Source organism: Anopheles moucheti, chromosome 2 (genome assembly GCF_943734755.1).
Source record: "Anopheles moucheti chromosome 2, idAnoMoucSN_F20_07, whole genome shotgun sequence".
NCBI classification, from domain to species: Eukaryota; Metazoa; Arthropoda; class Insecta; order Diptera; family Culicidae; genus Anopheles; species Anopheles moucheti.
Window position 1 is genome coordinate 39,277,316 of NC_069140.1, and position 25,748 is coordinate 39,303,063.

Here is a 25,748-nt window from a genome sequence, read left to right on the forward strand (position 1 = left end):
GGGCTAATGTTGCGAATCCGCTAAGAAGTTCGAGCAGGATGAGATGAGATCACCCAACGCACCCGCAACCACGCCGGAAGATTCATCTTCAGCGATTAAATAAATCACCCGGCCTTGCTGGGGCGCGCTAGTGCACCCGATATAGTGCTGGTGTGGGTGTCCATTTTCATATATCCGGTCGACCCGGTACCTGAATCTAACGCAACCTCTAACCGCACCGAACGCGACATAGCGTGGGAATGGCAGCCGTGCTGTACAGCCAACCGATAAAGTATAATATACACAAAAAAGTAGAGTATTTTCATACTACTGGAGCACGTAGTGTTCGCGAATACTAGCTTTGCTCGGCACTATCATTTATCTTATAGCAAAACAGTTCATGAAAAATTTTAACCCACAGCTGCATTAGCCAAAAAAAAAGAAAAGAAAGCTTTTCCACTCCGAATGGATGGGTACGATTCATGCCAAGGGAAAAGCCGGGCGCATTAGCGCTGCAGTACGGCGTTGCGTCAGTGAATGTTTGTGGTTCCCACTCGTCGGTAGGTTCTGTTGGTGCTGATAGAAAGAGCCACTAGCGCGGAGTTTGCAATATAAAAACCTGTCCGTGTTGCCCGGTGCTGCATTCTCGTTCTCTCTTCGATTGCCCATGCCTTCCCGCTGGTTTGGTTTCGGTTGGCAGGCACACACTGTATACTCATGTTGACCGGTTGCATACATTCCGGTTCCGGGTAGACGTTGATTTAGCGTGCATTTGTGTGGCTTGGGCTCGACGAGCTATCCGATGTGCGGTGTATCCGATACTCCGTGCAACCATTCATTTCGCTCATAGATTTAAAGCGCCCAGTGTGGCTTTTTCGAATAAAAAAAGGGATTTTCCGCTGGGTCGCTGGGAAGGACTACACAAACCTCTCGCTGCATTTATTTCAGATCGAACTGCTGGCAAACCGTGCCATTCGCAAAGCGATTGATTGATTATTCATGAATGAAGCATTGGAAAGCAGTTGTTAGCCAGATGCTGTTGAGTGAAACTCAACCCCTCCAGTACAGGTGCGAGTTTGTGGTTTGGCAGTGGAAAGATTTGAAATCTTAAAACATGCTCCGTTTCGAATCGGATTGAAACGATAACAAGCGCAAAGAGGGGAAGCGAAAATTAAGTAGAAAGATGACTGTTGCTGTTGCCGTAACAAAATTCCGCCTAACGACACGGACGGTCGGCGCATTAGTCGTTTCTCGTGCTCGTTATCGTTCACTTAATGCTAGCCGATACGTTGAAGTGCCCCCAAAAGGAGCCATGCCTAGCAACGTGCGAGTCAGCATCCCCAAAACCACATACCAATCATCGTTGTCTTTATTCTGCTCGGTGAAGTGAACCAAAAAATATAGACGACTTGGAAAGAAAAAAAACAAAACTTCAGACTTTTAGATCGGACCAGCTCTAGCTTCGGTCTGCAATCATCGTCACCCGGAATGATCTCCGGGGTTTGGATGAGCATGAACGCGGGGTGGAAACTTTTCATCTACGACCATTTGCACAACGTTTCCTCTTTTCTCTCTCCCTCATTGTCTCTCCTTTGCTTACGTGTCTTTCTCCTTGGAGCCACTCGAAAGAGCCACCGTTACCATTAGGCCAAAAATTGAACGGTCTGTTTATTCTGTCCGAAATTTGACGGCGCCCATCCTAGCACTGTTCCAACCACTCTGGCAGTTCACTTTCATCCCACGCAAGTATTCCACTGCCCGCTGCTACGTTTCGTGCGCTATCGATTTGTGGGAAAATGGAGGCCACTTCATCCCCCGTACGTAGCGAACTGGGCGACTGGGCGCCTCCATCGAAAACTTCACCCATCATTATCCCATCCCTCCGCAAAAAGTGTTGCTGTCGGCGGGATGCACTGGAGCGTATTTGTGTGATGACCACATCATCGGGGCAAAATTTGTTTACATCGTTAGGAAAAGTGAGTGATAACTTTTCTCACCATCATCTCGATTCTCGGCGGTAGGGCGCGCGGCGGTAACGGCAGAGGGCGTGCCGGGCCCCGTTGTTCGTTAGTGGGCGAACACGAGAAACACGGCGTTCGGCGATCCAGAATGGAATGGACAGAATAAAACACGTAGCCAATGGGCTAAAGTTGGACGTAAAATTAGGAAAACATTCTATTTGATGTGCTGAACGACAGCGAACGAGGGAGAAGTTACATTAGAATGGGGGGAAACTGAATAAAGGAGAAAAAACACAAACGCACACAAATGGAACGAGGATGGCGCATGGAACCAGGGCCCCGAATACGGTGAAACACATCACAGACAACGGTAGAACTTTTCTGACGATCGTAACAGCATCCAGGGACAGCTGATGGAAATAAAATATATCACAAGAAACAAAAACAAAGCATGGCACGTAGATAAGTGAGAGGGGAGTAGAGAAAAAAAAACAAACACACACACACACACACACACACACACACAGAGCGAGAAGCTGGGAGTGAAGTGAAAAAGTTTTCCACCTTCCTGTTCGCTTGTTGCTTTTTGCTGTTTTGAGTGCGATGTTTTTTCGCTGGTGAGATAGAGAAGGGGCGTACAGCCCGTAGGAATATAAAGCAGGAAAATCAAAATGCAAACAAGTTGTGTCTGTGTCTAGGCAAACTTAATTGTGAAGATAAATTAATTGTACCGGCAAGCTCGAAACTGGTCGAACCAGGAGATACCAAAGGGGCTTGTTGTAGGGAAGCAAGCAACATAAAATAACAAAGAACACAAAACACTACCAGGTATGGTTTAATGAGATATTGTTGAATGTTATTTTTTGTATGCGATGAATTTTAATATAGTCGCAAGTCATTTGAAACATCTGTTCATTAGTGTTCCAAGTTTAAATTTTCATAAGGTGCATTACGCACTCGAAGCCGTTTTTATTAAATCATAAAAAAAACATTGCTGAACGCACTCTGCTTTACAATCCATTTTTTTACTTCGATTTGCAGTTTGAAATGCATAAAATTTCAATTTACAGCTCTTAACTATTGATATTTTTTATGATAATAAAAAAAAGTTGCAATATGGCTTAAGAATTCATTGTTCGCTGTAACTTAACTGGTGCTGACAAATACTGTGTAAAGCCCACAAGCAAAAAAAAATATAAAAATTCGTGAAAATGATAAAATGATAAAAATGGTATAGTGTCAATTTACACAAAAACAAATCAAATTTCCCAAAGGGTTTTCAGGTTGCAGTACACAAACAGATTTTAACACAGATTTTAGAACACAGAGAATAACACAGATTTTATTAATAAATTGCTAGTGATTTATTCCACTGAAAGCAAATATCAGAATCATTGCTCCGATTCATTAAAAAGAATATGGTAATTTTAAGACTTATTTTGGTTCAAAATTGGTTGTGTGATAATGTTGAATAATTTATCTAAGCATTGATGATATAGTAGCCAAAAAAAACAGCAACACCAGTATAAACATCAAATAGTTTACGTGAGAGGTGATTGTAAATGTGATAAAGTATCAGCACTTTATCGCAAGGAGAAATATGAAAGAATACCAAAACTGCGATTTCTTTTGCGATTTTCTAGCGATCACGCATTTTATATTTTATACCGTATTTCTCAATAAAATATTATTTTATTTTCACGAAACAATAGAACTCATACCTATCTTCAGGCCCATAACATTAAAAGTAGCCTAAACCTTTAAGATCATCAAGCAGTTAAATTTGGTAAAAAATCATACAATTCCACTTAATGACAAAAAGAAAAGATGTTAAATTATGATCAGATAGTAAGAATCGTTAAATAACTAGATTAGAAAAGTAAGGGTTTGCGGTTGAGTTTTGTTTGTAATCCGAATCGTATAGACATGAAATAGGTGCATTATTTAGCTAAGACATATTTTTATTATTAATGCATAAGGTTTCTTCTAGCAGTATCACAAACATCCTTTATTGTATAAACAAACAGTAGCCCCTGTTAAAGGTACGAGTAGCGTGTGTTAAGATAAAGCACACGAAACCGTCTGAATGTAGGCTAACACCATTTTATCACGTTCTTCTCCATGATCCTGTCTCATTTGCCTGTGAATATGTTTTCATACTGCATGTACCACCATGGCAAAAGGTACACCCCGGGAGAAAAACAATAGACGACGATAAAATAAAAATAAATGATGGCAATTTTTGAGCTTTTACACCACTTTGTCCCCACGCTCGCTCGCTCGTACGGTTGCAGTTGTGTCGTCCCTTTAATGTGTACCTAGCGCCCGGACACAGACACACACACTTCCTTCACTTCCCTTCCGTAAAGACTCGTGGGATATCGTGAAAATACTTATCGAAGCTTGGCAGTGGTCGTATGTGAGCATCGGCAACCATGGGCAGATATTATTCCCGGATCTCGGTAGTTACGTAGCAATAATCGTGCCGAACCGGGCCGAGATGCAGCAGTGGAGAAAAAACAGGCAAACAGTCACTGTCACCGGCAAAAGGTTTCTCAGCTTAAAAATGATGCTAATGATACTGCAGTAAAGTGACAGAGGGAGAGCAAAAAAAAACGATCGTTTTCGAAAAAGAAACATCTAAAAAAACGACCAAACAACCCACTTTCTCTGTTGGGAATGAAGCGAACGAGAAGCGCAAGTCATGGACTGGTTGGGCTTTCGGTTCGAATGTTTTCTACCCAACTGTCAACCCCCGTTCTGGATGGTGTCCAGGTTTTATCTTTCAACTGTTTATTAAATTTACGGAAAATTAGTTTTAATGTGAAAAGATTACCCCCATCGGAATATAGCCGGAGTCTGTTTTTCTTTATTGTGAGTTGCCGTTTTTTGCCGTCCGCCTTTGGCAAAGGCGGAAAGAAAAGCTTTTTTTTGCTGCTGTTGCCACTGCTTGTTGTTACACGCTACCAAAAAAAAACCCGGGTCGGTTTGGGTGTGGGTGTGGGCGTACGGTATAAAGTGCTTTCTGGTTAAGATGATTTTGAAGAAATGGTTTGATAAGGTTAAATAGCTTTGGCTCGGTCTGTCTTAGGGTAATCCAATACTGGCTACTGCCAGTACAGTACAAATCAACGAAATCAAAGGGATGCAATGGAAATAAAGTAGAAAACTAAAGAAAAGTTAGCACCCGTAACAGGCAGTAAGGCCAGTTGGCATTTTGTTTTTCGCGAAGTCTTCGTAAAGGAAGGCTCATGGAAATTTGTCGGAAGGTGAAAGTTTGCGTATTTAAGTCGCTTACCAACAACCACTGTGAACTGCGTTCCAACAGCTCTCAATTTTTGTCCCAGAGATCCCACAACACCCACACAACATTCAAAGAGACCAACCAGATCGATGGTGAAAAAACAACGGCAAACTCAATCAAGATACGAGGACGAAATGTGCGCAACTTACCGGTCCTTTTTTCAGCTTCATTAATTGCTATATCCTCCAGGATCGTCGGTTCGGAACGACCTTTCTGATTCACGCTGTACGCTATCAGGTGTAGAGTGGGTGTGTAGGCTTCGCTGGGACTTAGTTCTGTGAAGTTGGTTTATATGAGCAGAAGAAAAGAAATTCAGAAACAGAATCAGAAAACAACGATTCAAAAGGCAGATAAGAGAGCAATGGTTGATTCGAACATAAAAAAAAAACCGAAAAGGATTCACTTGAATAGGTTTACAAATTTCTGTGTATCGCCCTCTTTAAAATGGTACCCTCGTGCTGATGGGCAATAAGTAGGAATCGCGGGAACAAAAACGATGGTGCTTCAACCGAAGCATGAAGCTCCGCACTGATTGGGCCGTGAAATGGCTAGAAATAGGTTTATTACTATTTTTCCTGGCAGCTGGATGGTAGGATTCGGGTGTCTGGTACGGAGTTCGGTGGGATTTTTGTTTCTTTTTTTTGTCCATTAAGAGCCTCAATGCCAGTAATGGGAGAAAATAGGTGAAAAAATTGTTTGCGTAATGTTAATGGGCTTTTTTGAGACTATTTTTCGTTCAACTAGCGATTGTGTTACTGCTGGCACTTTCGAGAAAATTGCTAAGTTTTCGTTGCAACAACAAACAAGCTTGAATGAGCTCTAGCTCCGAAGAATTTTGTCCGAAAAGGTTACGTAGAAGTGTTCTGCAAAGTAAGGTGCAATGATCTAAACAAGGTTCCTGGTAACGCAACTCGATAATTGACAGTCCTATATAAAAGAAAATATTTTAACACAAGGAACAATACTCGAAGTTCAAGCTAAGAAACTGAATAGAATCAGCAATGGTTTTTTGCCTTTAAAATAAATTCATCTTTTTGTACTGTAACGTTGTTAATTGTCGGTATGACGGTATTTTGAATATTATTATGAAAATATGCTGAATTCTTGAGCTTTATCAAACATTCGCTTTTCAGCAGTTAACTTCTATCTGTAAAATTTCAGTTTGATAGCACAATCTACTGTAGTTTTTTAGCAATGAAATATGCAGCTTGGTCGAAACAAAAAATCCCAGATTTATTCTGGGTCCGTCGGTACTCAGGTTTGTTTTTCGAAAACTTGACAACAGACAGACTGGCTTTTAGCGTTTTAGATTTTCTGTGGCTACATAGCTGTATAATATTGCGCATTCATCAAATTTACTTTAAGTTACTTTATTCTCCATTTGATATCTTTCTGATTTAATGTCAAATTAGTGTTGATAATGTGATAGTAAATAGATAACGATAGAACTAAATAGACGGTCAATCTGCATGCTCCTAATTTATGAGCATATTTATTTATCATACTTTATAATAACCTCAATAGGAGATAATAATTATAGTAACGGGAAGGAGTAGTAAGGTTTTGTATTTGAAAATTATTTTCAGATAAAAAAACCCTTAATTTTTCATGAAAGATCCAACTAATTGCATCTGAATCCTTCTCCAAATTAGCCAAATATGATTTCCTTCTCACCCATACGTGCTGTATCCCATTCATACACCGCACGTGGTACAACAATGAAACTGCAACAAAACGTTACGAAAAAAACGGTAGTGGAAAAGCTTACAAAAGCATGCCCCAGCGGCTTACCGGTTAGGTCGATCCGGAAAAGCGGAACGTCGTTAAGGGCACTTGTGATGTTTAGGCGCAATTTGCGCGTCCGGGAGTCGTAGGCTTCGAGAAAAAAGTGCTGCGGCAGGCCACCGTCATAGCCGGCGACACACTCCAGCTCCATCATGGTGGGCTGCAGCTCGGAAGCGGTGAGGCCACCGCCAACGCCGCCACCGTCCGATGGCGACGCGTAGTTATGCTGATGGTGCTGATGATGATTGCCTCCGTAGGAAGTGGCCCCGTGTCCGGTCGCACCATTCACACCGGAAAATCCGCCACCGTAGGACGAGAGGGACGCAGTGGACGGTGGGACGGGGGCGAGTGTCGATTGGTGGCGTATCGTTTTCGATCTTAATTGCGATGCAATCGGTGGTGCGGATGCTGCCGCTGCATTGGCTGACGAGTGATAATTATTTCCACCACGTGCCCGTTCGTCGCTGTGCAGCGGATACGAAAGCTGATTGCTGCTGCTGACGGTGTTTTCGCTGCCTCTGCTGTTGGCCGTTCGGGGTAGGCTGGCGTTGCTGAAAATTTCATCATCATCATCATCATCATCAAATAGAGCTCTATTTATTTCATTTTGTGCAGTTTTCATTAAATCGCTGGTGTTGTTCGCAACTTACCGTAGGTTGGCACCACCGGTGGTGTACCGGCGTAGTCGGCTGCCGCGCTGTTGCTCGGTTGGCTCGTTACCGGTTGCGGATGAGGCCAGGACGGCCGCAGAACTGCCCTCGCCGAGCAGGACAGCCGTTGCCGTGTTTAGCAGGCTCGTACGGCTGCTTTGCTCCTCGCTGGTCGAGCTGCTGCTCTTCCCACTGCTGACGCGCCGCCGAAGCAGCTCCGTCGATTGGGACGGCAGTGGGCGGGGCGGAAGGAGCGGCGAGGACAGGGGTTCCTTTGATCCGGTTCCGGCGCCACCCTCATCGGTGCCATCCGCGGTGAGGCGGGCCGTATCGGCGTCACGGATCGAAGGCAAACCACCGCCGGTGCGGTTACGCCGTTCGCGACGGTTCGAAACCGTGCCGGAAGCTTTGGCCGACGACGAGCGCAACGATGCGGACGGGGTGGAACCGGCCCCGGTTGGGAGGTTGGGATTTTTCTGATTAAATTTCACTGTAACATTCCGCCGGTCCGGTGGCACGTTCCGATCTTTAACGAATTGTGGCCCAATGTAATTAGTGTCCCGATAGTGCTGACCCGAATGTCGGCTGCCCGGTGGGTCACCGTACGTGTACGAGTACGCGGATGCTGCTGACGCTGCGGTACCATTCTGACCGTGCTGACCCGAGGCCATTAGGGTCGAGTACGGGCGCAGCGTACAGTTGCGCAGTGGGGCAGGTTTGGCTGGATGGCGGATGGAAGGAAACGAGAGAGAGAGAGAAGAGAGAAAAACGTGAGCTGTGTGGCAGGGTTTTTGGGGTTGATTTTTTTTGTTTGTTCGCCCACAGGTTTTTGTTTACACTTCCTGAATCGCAGGCTGGCACGAAGGACGCACTGTTTGCCGTTCATCTTTAGCGCTTTCGTCTTTGGTAACGACCTAACCGACCGGTAGTGCCGGTGTACCTTTGACGTCTGCAGTCAGCAGTATTGAGGGATTTTGAGTGCCGGCACGATTCTTCGCCAACCACTACCACTACCAAGGCTACCCAGCGGCGTGAACGTGAACTGGCGGGGGATTGGCCCGCCATTAGGCGGTGGCGTTAGTTGCTATATTTTGTCCCACTCTATCGCGCTCAATCTCCGTTTCACTGCAACTGTCAATCAACGGTATCTTGTTATACTAATGGAGAAACGTGATGGAGACATTTCTGCTATGGTTGCGTTTAAGTGGGGGCCGGGATACTTAAAAAAGCTCGTTATCCCGCAAGCTGGAGCTATGTTTTTAAGCCGCATTTAAACCAAATATGCCGAATTTATTGGAACAGTTGTTGATTTAACATTTTGATTGGTGAAACAGTTTTAAAGTGCTTTGAGATAAACTGTTGTAATGTCCCTCATACTGTAATTTTAACGATTTTGCTACTTACAGATTTCATGATTCATTTGTTTATTTAAATTACTGGTTTTGTGTGGCCGATAATGCAGTTTAAAGTCGGTCTGGGTCTGGGATTCTAACCTAACTTATTGAACCTAGAACTTATTGAAGTTTTGCGGGATGTTAAGCTAGTATTGATGACTTTTAAGTTCAGAATTAGTTTACATTTAACTAAAGCGCTGTTTATTTAGAATTCGGTCAGACAATTTAATGTATAGTAGCTCCACCAGTGGTGCTATATGGAACTTTTTGACATTTATGTGTAGGTATTGGAGCACTCAATAGTTTTTGCAAGTCCGTGCATGCTTACAGTTTTTTTTGACCATGGAACTAGAACGTCGTAAATTAATTGTGCACACCCACTTAGAAAATCCAACTTGGTCCAGGAGAAAAATTGCCAAATTCCTGAAAATCGTCGCTTCTACAGTTGGATGTGTATTAGAACGGTTTCGGGAGTGTCAAAGTACTACTAGAAAGGTTCAACAAAATCGTCGATCAGAAATAGTGGATCGTAAGCTGAACGGGAAGGTGTCGAAGACGCTGAAAGCTTACCCTGGATTTTCCGATGGGGATGTTGCAAAAAAATACGGTGCCAGCATAAGTACCGTCAAAAGAATCCGGTTAAAAGCAGGCTAGCGCTCTTTTCATGCATCAAACAACCCAACAGAACTCTGAAGCAAAATTTAATCGCAAAAACACGTGCCCAAAAATTGAATGACCAGGTTTTGACGAGGTACACGGGTTGCATTCTAGGTAGTACAATGGTACACCAATAACAACGTGGATGTCATCGGTAAGCATTTGAACCCACCGAACTGTCCAGAATTCCGGCCGATAGAACAATATTGGGTGATAATGAAAAAAAATTGAAAAAGACAGGCAAAACCACCAAAACAGCCTCAAAATTGGCATATTAGTGGAAAAAATAGTTGCTGAAGTTGCCAAATCGGTTGTGCGAAAGCTGATGAGAAGCATCAAAAGAAAAGTCCGTGATTTCATCCTTACATCAAAATTATAATTTTTTGCTTGTTTTAGTAAAAAACAAAAACTATTAAAAAACCATTCATTTGATGTGAAAATTATACTTTTATGTTAAAGATTGGCCCTTTTACAGCTTGTGATGTGTGACCGATTTCTAAATGAACAGTACTTCAGTTCTCATTGTTTGTTTTGGAGCACAAATATTCAAACTATACTTCACATCAAAATTATTGAATGTATCCGCTTATTGCAAAAATTGACGAGAACTATGTTAGGAGTTCTAAGGTTTTTTGTTATTTTTTAAATTATCGGTTTGTAGTACGCAATGGTGCAAATTTAACTCATAAACCCTGTAAAACAATTACAATCCTTTTGGGATGTCTGTTTTATAACTTCACAACATTCAATCAAACACTGATTTGATAAATGTACTAGGAAACACTAAACAAATCATAAGTCGTTTACCAAATGCAGCTCATACTTTGCCCTTTTTTGACAGCCAATATTTTGTACAATAAATATCCAACATCACAAACAGCCTAGTCCCTGTGGAATGTCGTGCGTTTACGGACGTGTGCAGCATTCTTGCCTGATGCGCCCTCCGATGGTTTGCCCCAAACACACACATAAAAATACTTCACGCTCAATGGTAGCTTACCTGCAGGAACTACTTGAAAGAGGCACGGTTCGACCTGCTTGCCGATCGAATTCTTCGCCCAGCATGCCAACGTACCGTACTCACGTTCACTTTTCGGCGTGTACAGCAGCTCGTAGATCGTTTCTGTGGAATGGAACCGATAAAGTGAAGAGGTAGAGCAATGATACCGTGAACTGTGGTACATGTAAACTGAATAAAACTCGAGCGTGACTCGATAAAACTCGCATCCCAACAATCACGGTGCACGGTGGGTGCCCGTAGTAAAGAAACTCAATCAATGATCAACGGTTTGCCGTGTTGTGTTGGGTGTGTAGTGTGTCTATTTAAAAGCACCAAACAAAAAAAAGAGGAAAGCAAACCAGATATCTATACCGTACCAGCGCTGACGTGCCTTACCTGAATTATCCTCATCGGCATCGTACCGGGATTGGGTGATGCCCTCCGAATGGAACTCCTGCAGCAGATTGAACTGGCCGCTGGCCACCTCGAACCGTTCGCCACTGTTGGAAAAGTTCCAATCAAAGGACACGTCCAGCGGATCGGCCGCTACGTGACACGGTACCGGAACGGTTTCGTCCAGCGATGCACCGACAATCATGATACTGTTTGATATGCAAACCGGTGCAACTAGGACCGGGAGCAAGCAGCAACGAGAGAAGAGAATTGAAACCAAAAAAAAACATGGAATGCAAGAAAGAATGAAAGTTATGCGCTACTAAATGACTCCACCTGGGGGGGTGGTGGGTTTGGGTGGAAGATCAACAAAAGCGTTAGCCGAAATGTTACCGAAACAACAATGGAACGATGCGCATGGGCGCATGGGGGTTTTTTGTTGTTGTTGTACCGTGTGTCGAGAGTTGTCGGAGTCGTGGTGGAAAGTGCAAAATTTAATTTATTCATTTTTATTCATACATCACCACTGCCTTGCATCCGGCACCGTGCCACTAACTATTATCTCCTGCGCCGCGTGCAGCGTTCGATGGCGAGCCCTGCAAAATGTAACAGCAGCGACCGGGTGTCGCTTCCTTGGGCGTCGGTTTCGAGAATGCGGCCAGAAGTGCCAGAACCCCACAAAAGCTCATTGGTGATTGGCGAGCTTTACGACAGGCGGGAAATGGCAGGCAGGTTCCCACGAGCACCGGCAGAAGTTCATCGAAAGACTAGTGTCTGGGACCGAAGCGTCCGTTCGCACTCGAAACTTCTTCCTGGCTCGAAAGGGGACCGAAACACGCAACACCGACGCAGTGTGTTAAAGTGAATTTTACGATTATGAATAACACCCTGGGGAGAACACCCGGTTTGGGTTGGGGTTGGTAGAAATTCCCGAACTCCCGAAGATACCGGTGGTGGCACCGGTTTTGTGCAAGGGTTGCTGGCCGTGTTTTGGAAAGCCCGGGCTTCCGGGGGTTTTGCCTTTTGAACGCTAACACCGGGACGTTTGTGGGCCCCGCCGCCAAGACCAACCCCAGGAACCGGTGGGCACTACACAGCGGAACAAGAAGCGGTAAAGCGAAAATAGAGCGAAAAAGAACAATCTACATAAAAACAACAGACTCGGATGGTGTACAGCATACGAGTTACCGGGTTGGAAAGCTGTTGCTAGTACGAACCGTCTAAAAACGCACCACACTCGCAACCAACCGAATGTCACCCCGAATGGGGACACTGTATTTTTTTTCTAGGGTGCACCAAATACCATTGCACACCCTCGGCCACCCTGTCCGGGAAAGAGCGAGATGCCACAAAAGGGGGAAAAAACAAACAAAAAATAGCATCCTTAAAATAGGTGACTCCACTCTGTAAAATGTTGCGGTTTCCTGTTCGGTGTGTGTTTGTTTCGAGGAACTTCCGAGGACGGCAAGAATAGCAAACTTCTCTGACAGTTCCATGTTCGGGCGCTGGTCGGACGTACGGTCCCGGGTCCGCTCGAAGCTCTTACCATTCCCACCGCATTCCCCCTAGCTGCGTTGGTATGGCAATGGGCAATGAGGTTGTTTTTCGGTGAAAGGAACCGGAATTAAAATTTGCACCAATGTCCGCCCCCGCCGGTACAAAGGGTTAGCGGTGGAAAACCGAAGGACAACATCTGCGGCCCGGGTTGCATCAGGATGTTTTACAATTAAATGTGAAATTCGCGTCGTGGTTAATATTTATGGTGGTTCGGTGTTGTTAGCGCCAGTTTTTTTTCCGGATGAGAGCAAAAAACACGACAACATGGAAAATTGCATAGCCTACCGAGTAAGCGCAGTGGAATGGCTGGGGCTATTTTTTTTTTTGTTTCTTGGAAAACCATGGTACTTTGAATGCCCGGCAGAGGACCGTGCCGTGTGGAAGAAAATAGCTTTTTTGTCCCCGTTTTTTTTAAACCCATTTCCAACGTTGCATGCACCGGCACCGTAAGCATTAAGTGAATCAAAGCACCGACATTAAAACATTATCAGTTTTAGCGTTTTGACGAGGGGTGTAAATTGTTTTACCAATTTGATAAGCAAATTAGTGGCCACGGAATGCTGCCTAATGAGATATTTTCTGTTGATGCGATTGCAAGTGGTGGTACGAGTTATGTTGATACAAAACCGATGTACAACGCTGAGCAGAGTACAATCGAAAGTGGTGTGTGATGGGACCTGTAACAATTCCGAAGAAACTTCTCGCGTACTCCATAAGGAAGATGCAACCCAAGACACGCCCTGAGCTGGGCCGGACTTGGGGGGGTAAATCACAATAAACCACGTGTGCAAGGTTTCCGTGTCTGAACTTTTGCCCCCAAAACTGCTGCATAGCCATGGAAACTCCATGGGTCTCGTGCTTGCCACTGCACGGCTAATTACTCTCCTTGGAGTTGGCACGACGGCCAAACTTTGCACGTACATGTGTGTGGTCACCCGAACGGTAAAAGGAACTTATGGTTTACTTCCATTCTTGAACAACTCCCCAGTCGGCCCCCTCTTGGCCGGCTGTGTATTTGGGCTGTGTTGCATGCCTGCCGCAGGAAGCGCTACAAGAGTTTAACAAATGTTCAAACTTTTCTGTAACCCGCTAGCCCGGGGGGGGACTCAGCTCACCCGTCTTGAAGGTTTGAGGATCGGATGAGCAAGTACTTCGTGATGTGACCCGAGAGTTCATAATCAACCAACTACGGGGGGACGTAGCAGCTGTGGGTGGTGTGGATCGTACCTAATAACACTGGTGTTGTGTTCAGGAGGGACGATCTGGCAGTTTCGTTACTGCTGCTGCTGCTGCTGCTGTTTTTAATATAGTTATGATTGGTGGTACGCAAGGGAGTGTTCAGTGTCGTTATCCGTTACCCGTTGCGATTAGAAGTTGTTGGTGGTCCGTGAAACTGCCATACCGGCTCAGCTGGTCATAATACCGTATACGTGTGATGAAGTAGAAGATGATAATGTTGCACGTTCGTTTAGGGTCAGGGTTTTTCGAGTATTAATGAATTTGTGACACATTTTGCGACTGGTTTTGTTGTTTGTGTCATTTAAAATTTTCTCATGCTGCTGTGAGTTACTGCTAGACTGTGTAAAATATACGAACACAGCTGATTCAATATGCTTTAATTGTGCTTATGGAGTTTAAAAAAACTGTATGAAGCATTTCGCAAAATGTTTATTAACGTTACAAAATGAAGAGATGAGCGAGATGCGGTGTGACGAAGTGAATAGTAACCAAGAGCGCAAACTGACATGAATTACTAAAAATTATCCGTGATATGAACAGAACATTTTTGAAACTTATTTGTTTATTTCACTATGCCGATCAAACCAGCATCAGTTTTCAGAAAATTTTTGTTAAGCTTCGGTGCATTTTATGCATTTACTCGCTGGAAAATGTTTTGGTCGTTGGTTTCTGTATGGTTTTAGAGTAATTTAATAAATCAGCATAACGTATGGAACGTAACCATTTTTATGGTTTCAATGCACGGGTTATCAAATTTAATTGATCCTTGTGCTTCAATCATATCACCGTTTCATGATTATTGGATATAAATTGGAGTTTAATGCATGAAACGTATGAATTGCGATAACTTAATTTAACAAGCAATTTGTGAATAAGTTGCGAGTAACTGGTATGTTGCTTTAAAATTATTAAGTTTTATGGAATTGTACCTTAAATGCTTCATTATTAGTAATAAACCATACGTTTCATACGTCACAAAGCATTCCATATAAGCAATTAGTTTTGATTACCTTATCAATGAATTAACGTTAATTACTTGTAAAATGTTACATGTAAAAATAAAACCAATAAACAACTTATTGCTTCTGTACTCTGAACGAAGCTGAGGAAAAGCTTTATCCTAACACTTCAATAATTTATTTTATTAGTTTTAAGAAAACTGGTTACGTTTGAGATTTTCAATGTTCTAATTGAAAGTTGTTAGGTACATATTTTCCCATCCGGACCAAACCCTCGCAACAAGGACTGACTATCCGGCTACGTGGTAAATTAAGTCGATACGGCCAGGCCGTTCTAATGAAAACTAAATCAAATTCACATTTAATTGAAAATAAAATCTAAAACCAAGTTGTAAAACTAATAGAAAAATGTATTATTATTGAGTATCACTTTCCTGTAGTATTTTCAGGAAAATTGATTCTTTTTTAATATTACCACAGGTGTATAGTGTTGATTCCCTTTGGAAATATTTCTATTATACAATTTTGAATTATGAGTTTTTTATTTCGCGCTCTAGGATAAGCATATAAATTTTTAGTTAATAATTAATCAAATTACTTTCTTGACTCAAGTAGGAGAAAAATTTTGCGATTGCCTGAGAGATTGTGTGCTCTGTATCATGCTGTACACCACACTCTATGCACCCCCCTAAAAGGAACCACAAATAGTGGGAAAACCCCTACACAGCCAAAGCATACCGGCACGTTGAAGTTCAGCAGAGTGTTCGAGTTTGAGACACTTAAAATAGTTAATTTTATGTGCTGTGTGCTTACGCAGACGGAAAGGTTTTGTAGGGTGTGCAGAAGTCTGAAGGTACGGCACGACATGGCAGCAATAATTACTATTTCATTATTAAGTTTTATTGCACAAGTCGCTACCGAACGACGGCGTTCAACGAGACACGGAGCGTTTTGGTGCGGTGCTGACAAGGGGAACCTGAGTATTGTCAGCTCATTAAAAGGAATGTTTTCACGCAGTTACAGCAACGATCGTAGCATTCGCATTCGCCTGACTTCATGCTGCAAAACACTACGATGAAGTTTAATTTTTATGAAGCATCGAGGAGTGTTTGGCTTTATCGCAAGTTGCCTTGGTGGAAAAATCAAAGCAAAACGTGTGCGTCGATGTATGTGTGGGACGTTTGTGGCTGGCACACTCGGCAAAAAGGATGTTACTATCGCTTTTCAGTCATTATAACCTAGGCTCCAGTTTTCATGGGGCACTGTTGACGGAACCCTTGCCCGCTAGTGCTAGTGATACAATCTTTTACCACTCGAAGATGGAAATCATACCGAACCGACCGTGGCGTAGCCATCCATTTTTGCTTGCTTGACTTTGATGTTATCTGTCTGCTGTACGTTCGTTGGCATGGTGAACGGTTTCGCCATCTTCCATTTTCACTGTATTGTGACAATATTTCACATCAATTTATGAATACGAGGCAAAGTTTTAAAGAGTTAATACACACAGCCCCACTGAGGGCTGCCCTTCCGAAAGACGAACTCGGGCCCGGAAAACGCTTTTGATCGGCCTTTTGATGTGTCAATGCAGCAATGGAGTGGTCTTTTAATTAGTATATTAAACCAGACCGAACCGAACCGGCAATCAATGGCACATCGAGAGGAAACTTTGTTGCCAGTGTGCCTGCGCACTGCCGAACTGGTTGTCGGCCCCTTCCGAACCGTTCATCTCGGTAGGCAACTTTCTGCTTTTGTGAAAATTTGTAGCAAAGTTTTGCAAAGCGGATCCGGAACCGGGATCAAAAAGCTAAGTCTCCTCCGGTAGCCCAAGGATCGTTCGGCCCCATTTGCGTTTCGGTTTCGGCTCGGGCCGTAGCAGGATGGCGATAGAATCGGTGATTGGAGGGAAATCCTTTCAGTGTAATGACGTCTTTCATTAGTCAAGAGTGTATGAGCATGACGATGATGATGATGATGATGATGACGATGTTGGGGCATGGTTTTGAAGAAAATTCCCCATTCAAGAGTATCCCCGTTCTTGGGAGGAAAGCGATCAAACACCATCCGGCGTACAGATAACAATGTTCACGTTTTAATAGAACGAGATATCGTGTTTTAATGTTACTTTGCGCGAGGCACCATTGTCTAACCGAATGCTCGAACGTTGCAGGATGTCGTTTGGCAATATCGCATTATAGCATCTATCGTGCCGGAGGCTCATTACGGCGAACAATTGACGAACGTTGGAACCGCCGTTGGCCAATCTTCAAAGTGTGGTGTGTTACGTTGATAGTATGCAGTTTCGGTGTCGTCGTTGCAGTGCCGGTTTGTGAGCAATACTTACAATGTATCTTGAGGGCAACCGGATCGCTCTGCGTTTCACCACGATCGTTCGCCGCCGCACAGGCGTAGCTGCCCGAATGAAATCTTCCGACGCGCTGCAGCACTAGTGACCGCGTTGAGATGATGACGCCGGAGGTTACGTTCTGTGTGACAGGCAGGCCCTTGGGTCGTAAAGCGAAACCATAAAAGAAACAAGAATAGGATTGCAAAAGTTAGAACGGTTCTGTTTTGCGCAAATTGTATCCGCGTTAGGTGGTAACAGTTTGCCGCGCTCCCCAAAAACGGTTGCGTCGGTTTTGTAACGGTATAAGGATTAATTCTATCATCCTATCATAACTTTAGTACAAAGCGACATTATTTAAACTTCGCATTCTGGACATATATGGAAAGTTATAGGGGTAATAAGAAGATATATTGAGGATACAGAAAACCTGTAAGAACCTGAACAAGCCCTCGTTTTATAAACAAAAGATCTTGGCATCTGAAGGCCAATGGAGAGTTAAAATTCAAAACATTGCTCATAAAGTATTTTAGGGATGAAAATAGAATCCTGATATCTAAAGAAATATTCTTATATATTCTTATATGTGTGTCTTATATGTGAAATATTTTTTTAAATTTTATTCAGAAATATTTGGATTTGAAGGATATATCCGTCGTTTCAAAGACCCTCAAAGTTTTAAATCTACATTTTGCTGTATTGTTTAGCAAGTTGCCCAATGCGGCAGCATTGTTTGGGCACGAATGCAATAATGCAGGAAAGTCGGGCTAGAATCAATCCAAAAAGATATTAAACGCGTGCTTTTTTATCCTTTGACTTGGTCTCGTGATGAAAAATATCATTTTTACAGGGCAAGGTGTCTTTTTTTAGACTTGAATCTTTTCAACATAGTTCCTAACAGGAACTTAAGAACACTTCCACTAATTCCCATAGAATTCCGATGAATGGAATTTATTTCTGATTATCCGCTTTTAACGATAGCAGAAGACTTATTGCTCTCTACACTATTCCGTCGATCTTAATAAGTGTAAATAGTCTTAAGCTAATCATGCCGAGCACATCGTACATCGGTAGTTTTTGTCCTTATTTTATAATAGCGAAAACTTTCTGCAGAAATACAATTGATGATAAAACAGTTGGTATTTTAGTTGCTCACAGAAACAAAACAAATAAACAAGCTCGTTATGGAGGATGAGCTAGTTACGATCTATTGAACACTGAACTAGCAATTGCGCTTCTTTCTCTGTTTTTGGATTAAGCAAAAAAAAAAAAACATTCCATCACTCTTTTATCCTTTCGGTGAAGAGAAACTGTACGGATCTAAAATTCGGTATTCGACCGGGTATGATGAATACGGATCGCTGTGAACGAGTTTTGTTGATTGAATTCGCTCGTCCTGGACGTTAATCTGGCACAGCTTTAGAACGCAAAACCCGACGCTCTCGACATCACGTTTCGTTTAAGCTCCCGGTGCGCTTTGGCATGAAAAGGATCTTTGTGTATTGTGCAAGTACAGCTGTGTTGGGGTTTTTCCGTTGTTGTTGGTCTGCTCTATCTCTATGCGCCTTTTCCCTCTGAACGTTCATAATTGAAGCGAATTGAAGGCAAAATGGTTTCCTACCCTTGGCCGATAAACGTTTTGATCATCCTAATCATCGCTCCACCAACCCCGCCCGAACCCGATTTTTCCTTCCCGCTCCCATCAGCATTGCCACGTGGCTGTGCAAACAATTCCATCCGGGAAAACTGACCGACCAAAACCGGATCCGGAAGTTCGTCTAGCAATGAGTACGAGTAGCAGCAATAATGATAATCACGGCACTGGTATAATCACGTGCTTCCGGGTTTCCATGATTGAAGGGATGATCGAGAAAGGGTGCGGGAAGTAGAGCACCACCGGCTTCTTCAGCACTTCTTCGGTCACCCATTTGCATGCTTCCCCCCCATTCCTAGCAGGGACGGTTTCCATTAGCCGGGCAGGCGAACAGCGAACATTTATTTGCATATTTTAATGAATGAATGATGATTTTAATTTGTGAAATTGTGCTTTTGGTCGGCTTTACACGGACCGGCTTCAACATCAAACGAAAGTGTACGAAGGATTAGGAAGAATGTTAGTGTCAGCATGGGAACGATGCTTCGGCGCCCGGCTTCCAGGCGACGGTGGTCGAAGGGCCATCATCCTACTGGTTCGGGAAAACCGGTGCCGGGAGTGTGGCAATGGGATTTGTGGTTTCAGATTTGATCAAGCTAGCTGCTTGTCTAAGGTTGGTTGGCCAACCTTCCTCAAAACTTGCCCAGACGTGGTACAAAAGGCATTAAAGAAGGCAACACCGATGCGACCGTACGGTAGGAAACCCATTTGTGGGTGCCAGTGTATAGTGTCAGGCCGGCTGGCTGGCTTCTCAGCTTCCGACCGTCCGAACCGTCCGAGCGACCAGATTACGGCAATTGTTTGAGATATTTTATTTACGAACTACGCACCATTGTTCTGCCTGCGCACCACCTACGCCATTGTGCTACGGCTGGTGATTGGGCGCGATTTTCGCACCCTTTCGCCTGAGTGGCAACCGATGCAGCAGCAGTCGCCGAGACGGTTTCAAGCGATAAAACCGTTGTCGATATTGGTTCTTAATGGCGAACGGAATCTGCTTAATAAAATTGCTTTTCGTCCCTCGTTTCCGACCCGTAAACCGGGCGGTGGTTTTATCCGTGTGTTTAGGATGCAAATTAATACCAAATGCTGCTTCAAGTGCCGAACACGCGCACAGGACATCGGATAGCTGGGTGGTAACCCATGGTGGCCAACGGGTAGGGATGAAAGTACCGCCCGGTTAAGAAATAACTTTAATTAGATTTTCAATATAATTATCCAGCTTTGTGAGGCTCCTTTTCCTACGCTTTTTTCCACAGTTTCCTACTTTCTCTCACTTTCTCTCTGGCTGTTTGTTCCGTGGGTAATTTCTACAAAATACGGGCACCAGGTTTTGGTTACAAAAGGATATGCGCGCAGCAATCGAAGCGCTCCAACTTTACGCGGAGAAACGAGCATCAGAGGATCAGATTTGTTGTGCTGGAAGGCAAAGCTGTGTATTTGTGGAGCAAATGAAGCTGGTTTTATTGGTTTTTTAATTAGAAAACCTCTTGCTGTTTAGTGTGTTGTTCCAAGGTAGGAAGGATACTGGAATTGATGTACTTGGTGGAGCGCTTTGCGAATTGCTAAGGAATTTTTTGTCGCTAAACTGTTTACTTTACAGTTTTTCCATTTTTTGGGCTGGTTTTAGTAAAATTTTAGCAAAACTGAAATTTTAGCAAATAATTTCCATAAGGTAATAATATTCAGTATATGACGGATAGTTTTAAGTTAAGCAAGCAAAAGAAGATTAAAAACTTTACTAAATGCTGGTTTTCAAACAAAACACGCTAAGATTTAATTAAAAAGGGCAAGCTGCAAATAGGATTTATTAAGCAACTCAGAAGTTATTTAACACCGGATTTGTTTCAGCGACTTTTTCATGTTCCTTAAGTGTTGCACTTGAATTGGTGTTGGTCCACAAGAGTTCGAAAACCATTGGAAACCGTTTTGAAAAACAATGCTTTACGAACAAACCTTTCGAATATTTAATATACGCTTTATAAAACGCATTTGCGAGCATATAGATAGGAAGTTTTACAAAGATACTCCTGCGCGATTTTACAAAGATACTAGAACAGCGACTGCCTAATATGCACGCTTCCGTATTATTCGGAGCGTCCCGATTATCCGTGTCCCGGTTAGCGGTTCATGCACCTGTTCGGTCATTTGCAATCTTAGTTGCCAAACAAAGCAATCTCCATCAGCGATATAAATCTTAAGGAGATTTTCATCGTCCCCCGTCAAGAACTTCCTTCCGGTGTCGGTCGGACTTGAAACAGTCTACCACGGTGTAGCCGTTTAGAACGTTCGACACCGTGGATCACGTTGGCAGCGTAAACCACCGTGGCAAGAAACTCTTCTCGCTCCCTTCAACTTAGCGCGTGACTCCATTTCTCACTCTTTCCACCCAAATCGCAAAGGATGTTAGGTTTTCGGAAGCCCGGGAACCCGGGCGTGGTGGTGTACCTTTCGGAGCTCGCACTTCCGGCTCGTACCGCCGGGCTCGCGAAAAGAGGAAACATATTAAAATCCCATTAAATTCACATCGAGAAAATATGATGCCATTATGTTTCGCGGAGCAATTTATCTCTCTTAAGCTGATTTCATTCAATTTCAATTTGATCCTTCAAGATGACGGTGGCAGCGGGCCGGTGCCACCGTCTGGAACAGGCAGACCGGTCGGCAACGGTTTGTGACTTTGACAGTTTCGGTTGCGCGAGAACGATCAACGGCCCCGGCCGCGACATCCAACATCATCTGCCGCTAGCAAGGATGGTCGGCAGCCTAACGCGGAAAGAGCAACCCGCCAGTCGCAAAAAAAAAGAAATCAGGAAAATGAACAAAAACGGAGTGCGGAACCCTTAAAATGACGACATTTCATGTTCTTTCCCCATTCGCTTTATAAAGCTGTTTTTTTCCTCTCTTTTACTTCGACGCACTCCAACCGAACGAATGTTTGCCCATTCTTTCTAATCTTAACTGAGTTATATAAAATGGAAATTGTTAAACATTTTTCCGGCTACACGGCAGCGCCACGTTCAGATAAGGCACGGCGGGAGGAAAATTAAATGAATTATCTATCCCCGAGCCTCATCCCGTAGACGGCGTCGAACCGTTCTAACCGTTGGAGCCGCACGGTTTTAGCGGGATTGCTGGTAGCAGTGGCAGTTAATCTGTGTGTCAACGCGAACCCCGTCCGATACTTACATCGTGTGACCATGTAATGCGATGCTCCCTCGGATTTGCCTTAATGTGACACTCGAAGTAGACGTCGTCGCCTTCCTTGATGTCGTCGGGATTAAGCGTTGATCCCAGCGACAGTGTCACTTGCGGTGGATCTGGTTGGGGATTTGGTCGTGAATCCATCGGAACCGGTTAAAGGAGCGTGCGAGAGCGAAAAAGGAGAGACAAAAAATGGGAAAGCAAAAAAAGAGGTTTAGTTTTAATGTCTCCTTGCACGGTACCGGACGAGCAACGTTCGAAGTTTGGTCTGTGTGTTTGGTGCCAGTAACTGGTGGAGTTATTCGAAGATGGGCTTCCCCTCAATATCCTGCGGACCCCTTGTTGCTAAACTCTTGTTTCATAGGTTGAGAAAGTCATGTGCCCATCGGTCGATGCTGACATGTAAGTTGATTCATTTCCTATAAATTACACACACGCAGACCTCGGAGCGACCTTGGCGCTACAAATCATCTTTCGTTGGGTAGGCTCGTACAGTACCGGTCTGCCTGTGGAACTAACTGTGGGTAGTAAAACGGGGATGCTGAAAATGCCACTTACAAAGAACGTTCATGATGACCGAATCTTCGAGGACGGAGTTTTGGAGGCGTGGGTTAGAACCTTCACACTTGAGTATTGTACCATCGTCATCGGGATGGGGTCGAAAGCTCAGCACAGACGACACCATCGAGCTGTTATTGATGATTTTTATCTGTGTGTGAAACAATGGGGGATATGAAATTTGTGTTTTGCGCATAAGTATTCCAGTAATTTTAAAATTATTTTTCTATAAAATTCATATGTTATTATTGCATTTTGATGATAACCTCCTCATAGCTGTAATAAAAAATTCCTTTGAAACATAAATTTATTCAGTGTATTCGTTTAATTGCACCCAAGATTTTGCGATGCGAATAACGTATTGTGCACAGCATATCAGCACATATCAATGTAACGCAACCGAGTGGAATGTAAAATGATTGCACAGAATAAAACCCACCTTTCCCTTCGTGAAGGGTCGATTGTTTTGCATCCATTTGATATCCGTCTCCGGTACGGAACCATCCACATTGCACGCCAGCACGTACTCCTGGTTCGATATAAATTGTTTCGGTTTCGAGAATAGTGCTGTCCATAGAGGTTTTACTGCAAAGGAAACAGAGGGACGGACCATTAGCAGGGTGTGTATTGCACTGCCACGATCGGTTTCACACTTACGCAACATATCCACCCGTATGCTACGCTCGGCCGGTGGCACGAGCTTGGTGTTCGATGCCTGACACTTGTACGTATTGTTCAGTGCTGATCGTGTCATTTTCGGTATTTCCAGCCGATTGACGGTAACGTGCCGGCCCATCGAGATTCCGCCGCCAGTTTGCATGATTTCATCCCCGTTCAGCCAGGTGACGGTTGGTTCCGGACGTCCTGCGAACAAACGGTGGAGGAAAAAAAAGCACGTGATTTAATGATATCTGAAGCTGTATATTATTTTTTTTAATCGTTGAATGCAGTGATTGTAACTGTTTATATTTTTTTTGTTGTATTAATTTTCTTCAACTTTAATCTTTATCGGATAGGAGTGAAGCGCGTCACAGAAGTATTCATGTGAATTTAATTAATATTGTCGAATGTTAATTTCAGTCAGAAATGGTTTCAGGCATCACGACGATTATTGGTGAAAATATTGTCGTACAATTTTTCAACCGTCTGGTCATGGTACAAAACGTAATTTTGTAACAGTTTTCTACCTTTCAATAAATAATTAGCTCTGCGAACGGTTATTGCGTGACTTTATTTGACATGTGGCCAAACTCTTTGACGTTTTTTAAGTATTTCAAAAAAAAAAAAAAATAAAAAAACTGTCATTGATAGCAAATGTATTTTACTGCTAAGTATAAGTTCACCATCTATCAACTTCTGCAAAAGTTTGTTCCCAACATTAGTATTATTTCTGAGTACTCTCTAATTCATTAGCAAAAGTTGCATATTTTGCATTACAGCTTTTCTAGCTCGGCCATGCCTTGCCGATTCAACTACCAAAAATTTGAAACCAAGTATTAATATTCCAACCAACTCGTTGTCCCTCCGTGTCACGCAAAACCAACGAAAAATGTTTACCCTGACCGCCAGCTGACGGTTCCCATCGCATGAGCAGGCCGTAGGGGAAAATTGCCCATGCGTTACCTGGTCGTGAAACATACATCAAATGAGGTAAATTGAACGTGCGCACGGTGAATCGCATTCGCTAGAAACATTTATTTATCACCAGTTCCCTTTGTCCCTGTGGGCCGAGACATAACACACATTTACTTATGCACCTATATTTACAGGTTGAACACACTGTACAGCTTTGCGTATGCACTTAGTACGATTGGCACTGCACCGGAGAGTGCATAATTTATTAACCACGGGAAATATAATTTATTGTACATTTTAGCACGCGATGTTAGCGTGGGTAAGTTTTGGGTGAATGGCATGTACCCGTCTGTGAACTGAACGCACATCACTCGGCAATTTGTTGCCAATAAAAGTGCATCCTCGTAAAATTGTGGCGTTACTAGGGGTGGACGGGCAAGCCGAAGGGTGGTCCTTTTTGGGTGCCTTTCCGTAATGAAGGTTTCTGTTGAACTGTTTCCCTATTTGCAGGATAGTTGAAGGCTTACGTTTGCTGGAAAGTAGTTTCAATTTCATTTGTTTGGAATGTGCAAATGAGTGCAGCGTTATTAGTGCACTAAACCAGGTATGTTGTTTGTCGAAAGAGCAGAATCGTAGGACGGTATACATCGTAGAGTAACACATGACAAAAGGAACTCAAGTTGAGAAATGGAAAATTTCCTGTTAGTTTCAATCAAACTCAATAATGCTTCGTATGTTCCAGGATAGCTGCATTCTGGATGCAGACAATTTGGTGAAATTGGAAAAAATGCAATCAAACAGTGTTGAGATCACGAGGGATAGTTTTAATTTCGTGTAATTATGAAATCAAAACCAGGAATGATTTTAAACAGAGCCTGTTATTATTTTTGGAGTATGAGAGTATGGAGTATATGACGTCCGATGCATTTTCGAAAGTACATAGAGCCCCAAGGTTTTTATTTATACCTTACTGGCTTGTCGGTTGGATGAATGTTTAATCTGATGGTTCGGTCTATGGAGTAGAGAAGGTATTTATGGAAATTGTCTGTTTAGTTGATTCACATTGGGCTAACATCTCCAAAGTACAGTATACATCGACAGCAAGGTATATGTCGTGGGAATCAATGATTTGGACCACCTTCTAAGGTATGACGAACTATCCTTACATATCTTTATGTGTAAAAATGGACGAAGGAAGAGAAAAAAAAACCTTTAGACGGACTGCAATACAGACCATTGGACCTTAAAATAAATTTCATCCAATTCCATCCAAAATGTCTCAATATAAAGTGCTTCAACTCTCAATAACAATTATTAATTTCAGAAAAATAATTCAAGACCACACAAAGAAAATTCTTTGGTTATGATGGGTTTGTCGATTGGCAATCTTGGTCCATTGCTAAAAGTTGGTTAAGTATCAATAAAGCATCATTATATTTATTTTTAAAGCAATGAAGAAATTTTTGGTCAGATTGCTAGATTTGGGCATATAAAATCGATTATAAATTTGAAACAATGACTTAGAACACAAATGC

General features: G+C 43.1%; 1 protein-coding gene across 1 annotated transcript in view; it reads right to left on the reverse strand.

The window, feature by feature from the left end:
• LOC128309431 (uncharacterized) overlaps positions 1-25,748 on the reverse strand; it is a 114,783-nt gene that overhangs the window by 15,508 nt on the left and 73,527 nt on the right. Inside the window, exons 6-15 of the mRNA XM_053045816.1 lie at positions 23,296-23,502; positions 23,078-23,223; positions 22,639-22,789; positions 22,066-22,196; positions 17,223-17,382; positions 11,127-11,357; positions 10,731-10,853; positions 7,680-8,400; positions 7,036-7,580; positions 5,394-5,519 (exon numbers count right to left, since the gene is read on the reverse strand). Of these exons, the coding sequence (XP_052901776.1) occupies positions 5,394-5,519; positions 7,036-7,580; positions 7,680-8,400; positions 10,731-10,853; positions 11,127-11,357; positions 17,223-17,382; positions 22,066-22,196; positions 22,639-22,789; positions 23,078-23,223; positions 23,296-23,502 (2,541 nt within the window). The remainder of the gene's footprint in view (positions 1-5,393; positions 5,520-7,035; positions 7,581-7,679; positions 8,401-10,730; positions 10,854-11,126; positions 11,358-17,222; positions 17,383-22,065; positions 22,197-22,638; positions 22,790-23,077; positions 23,224-23,295; positions 23,503-25,748) is intronic.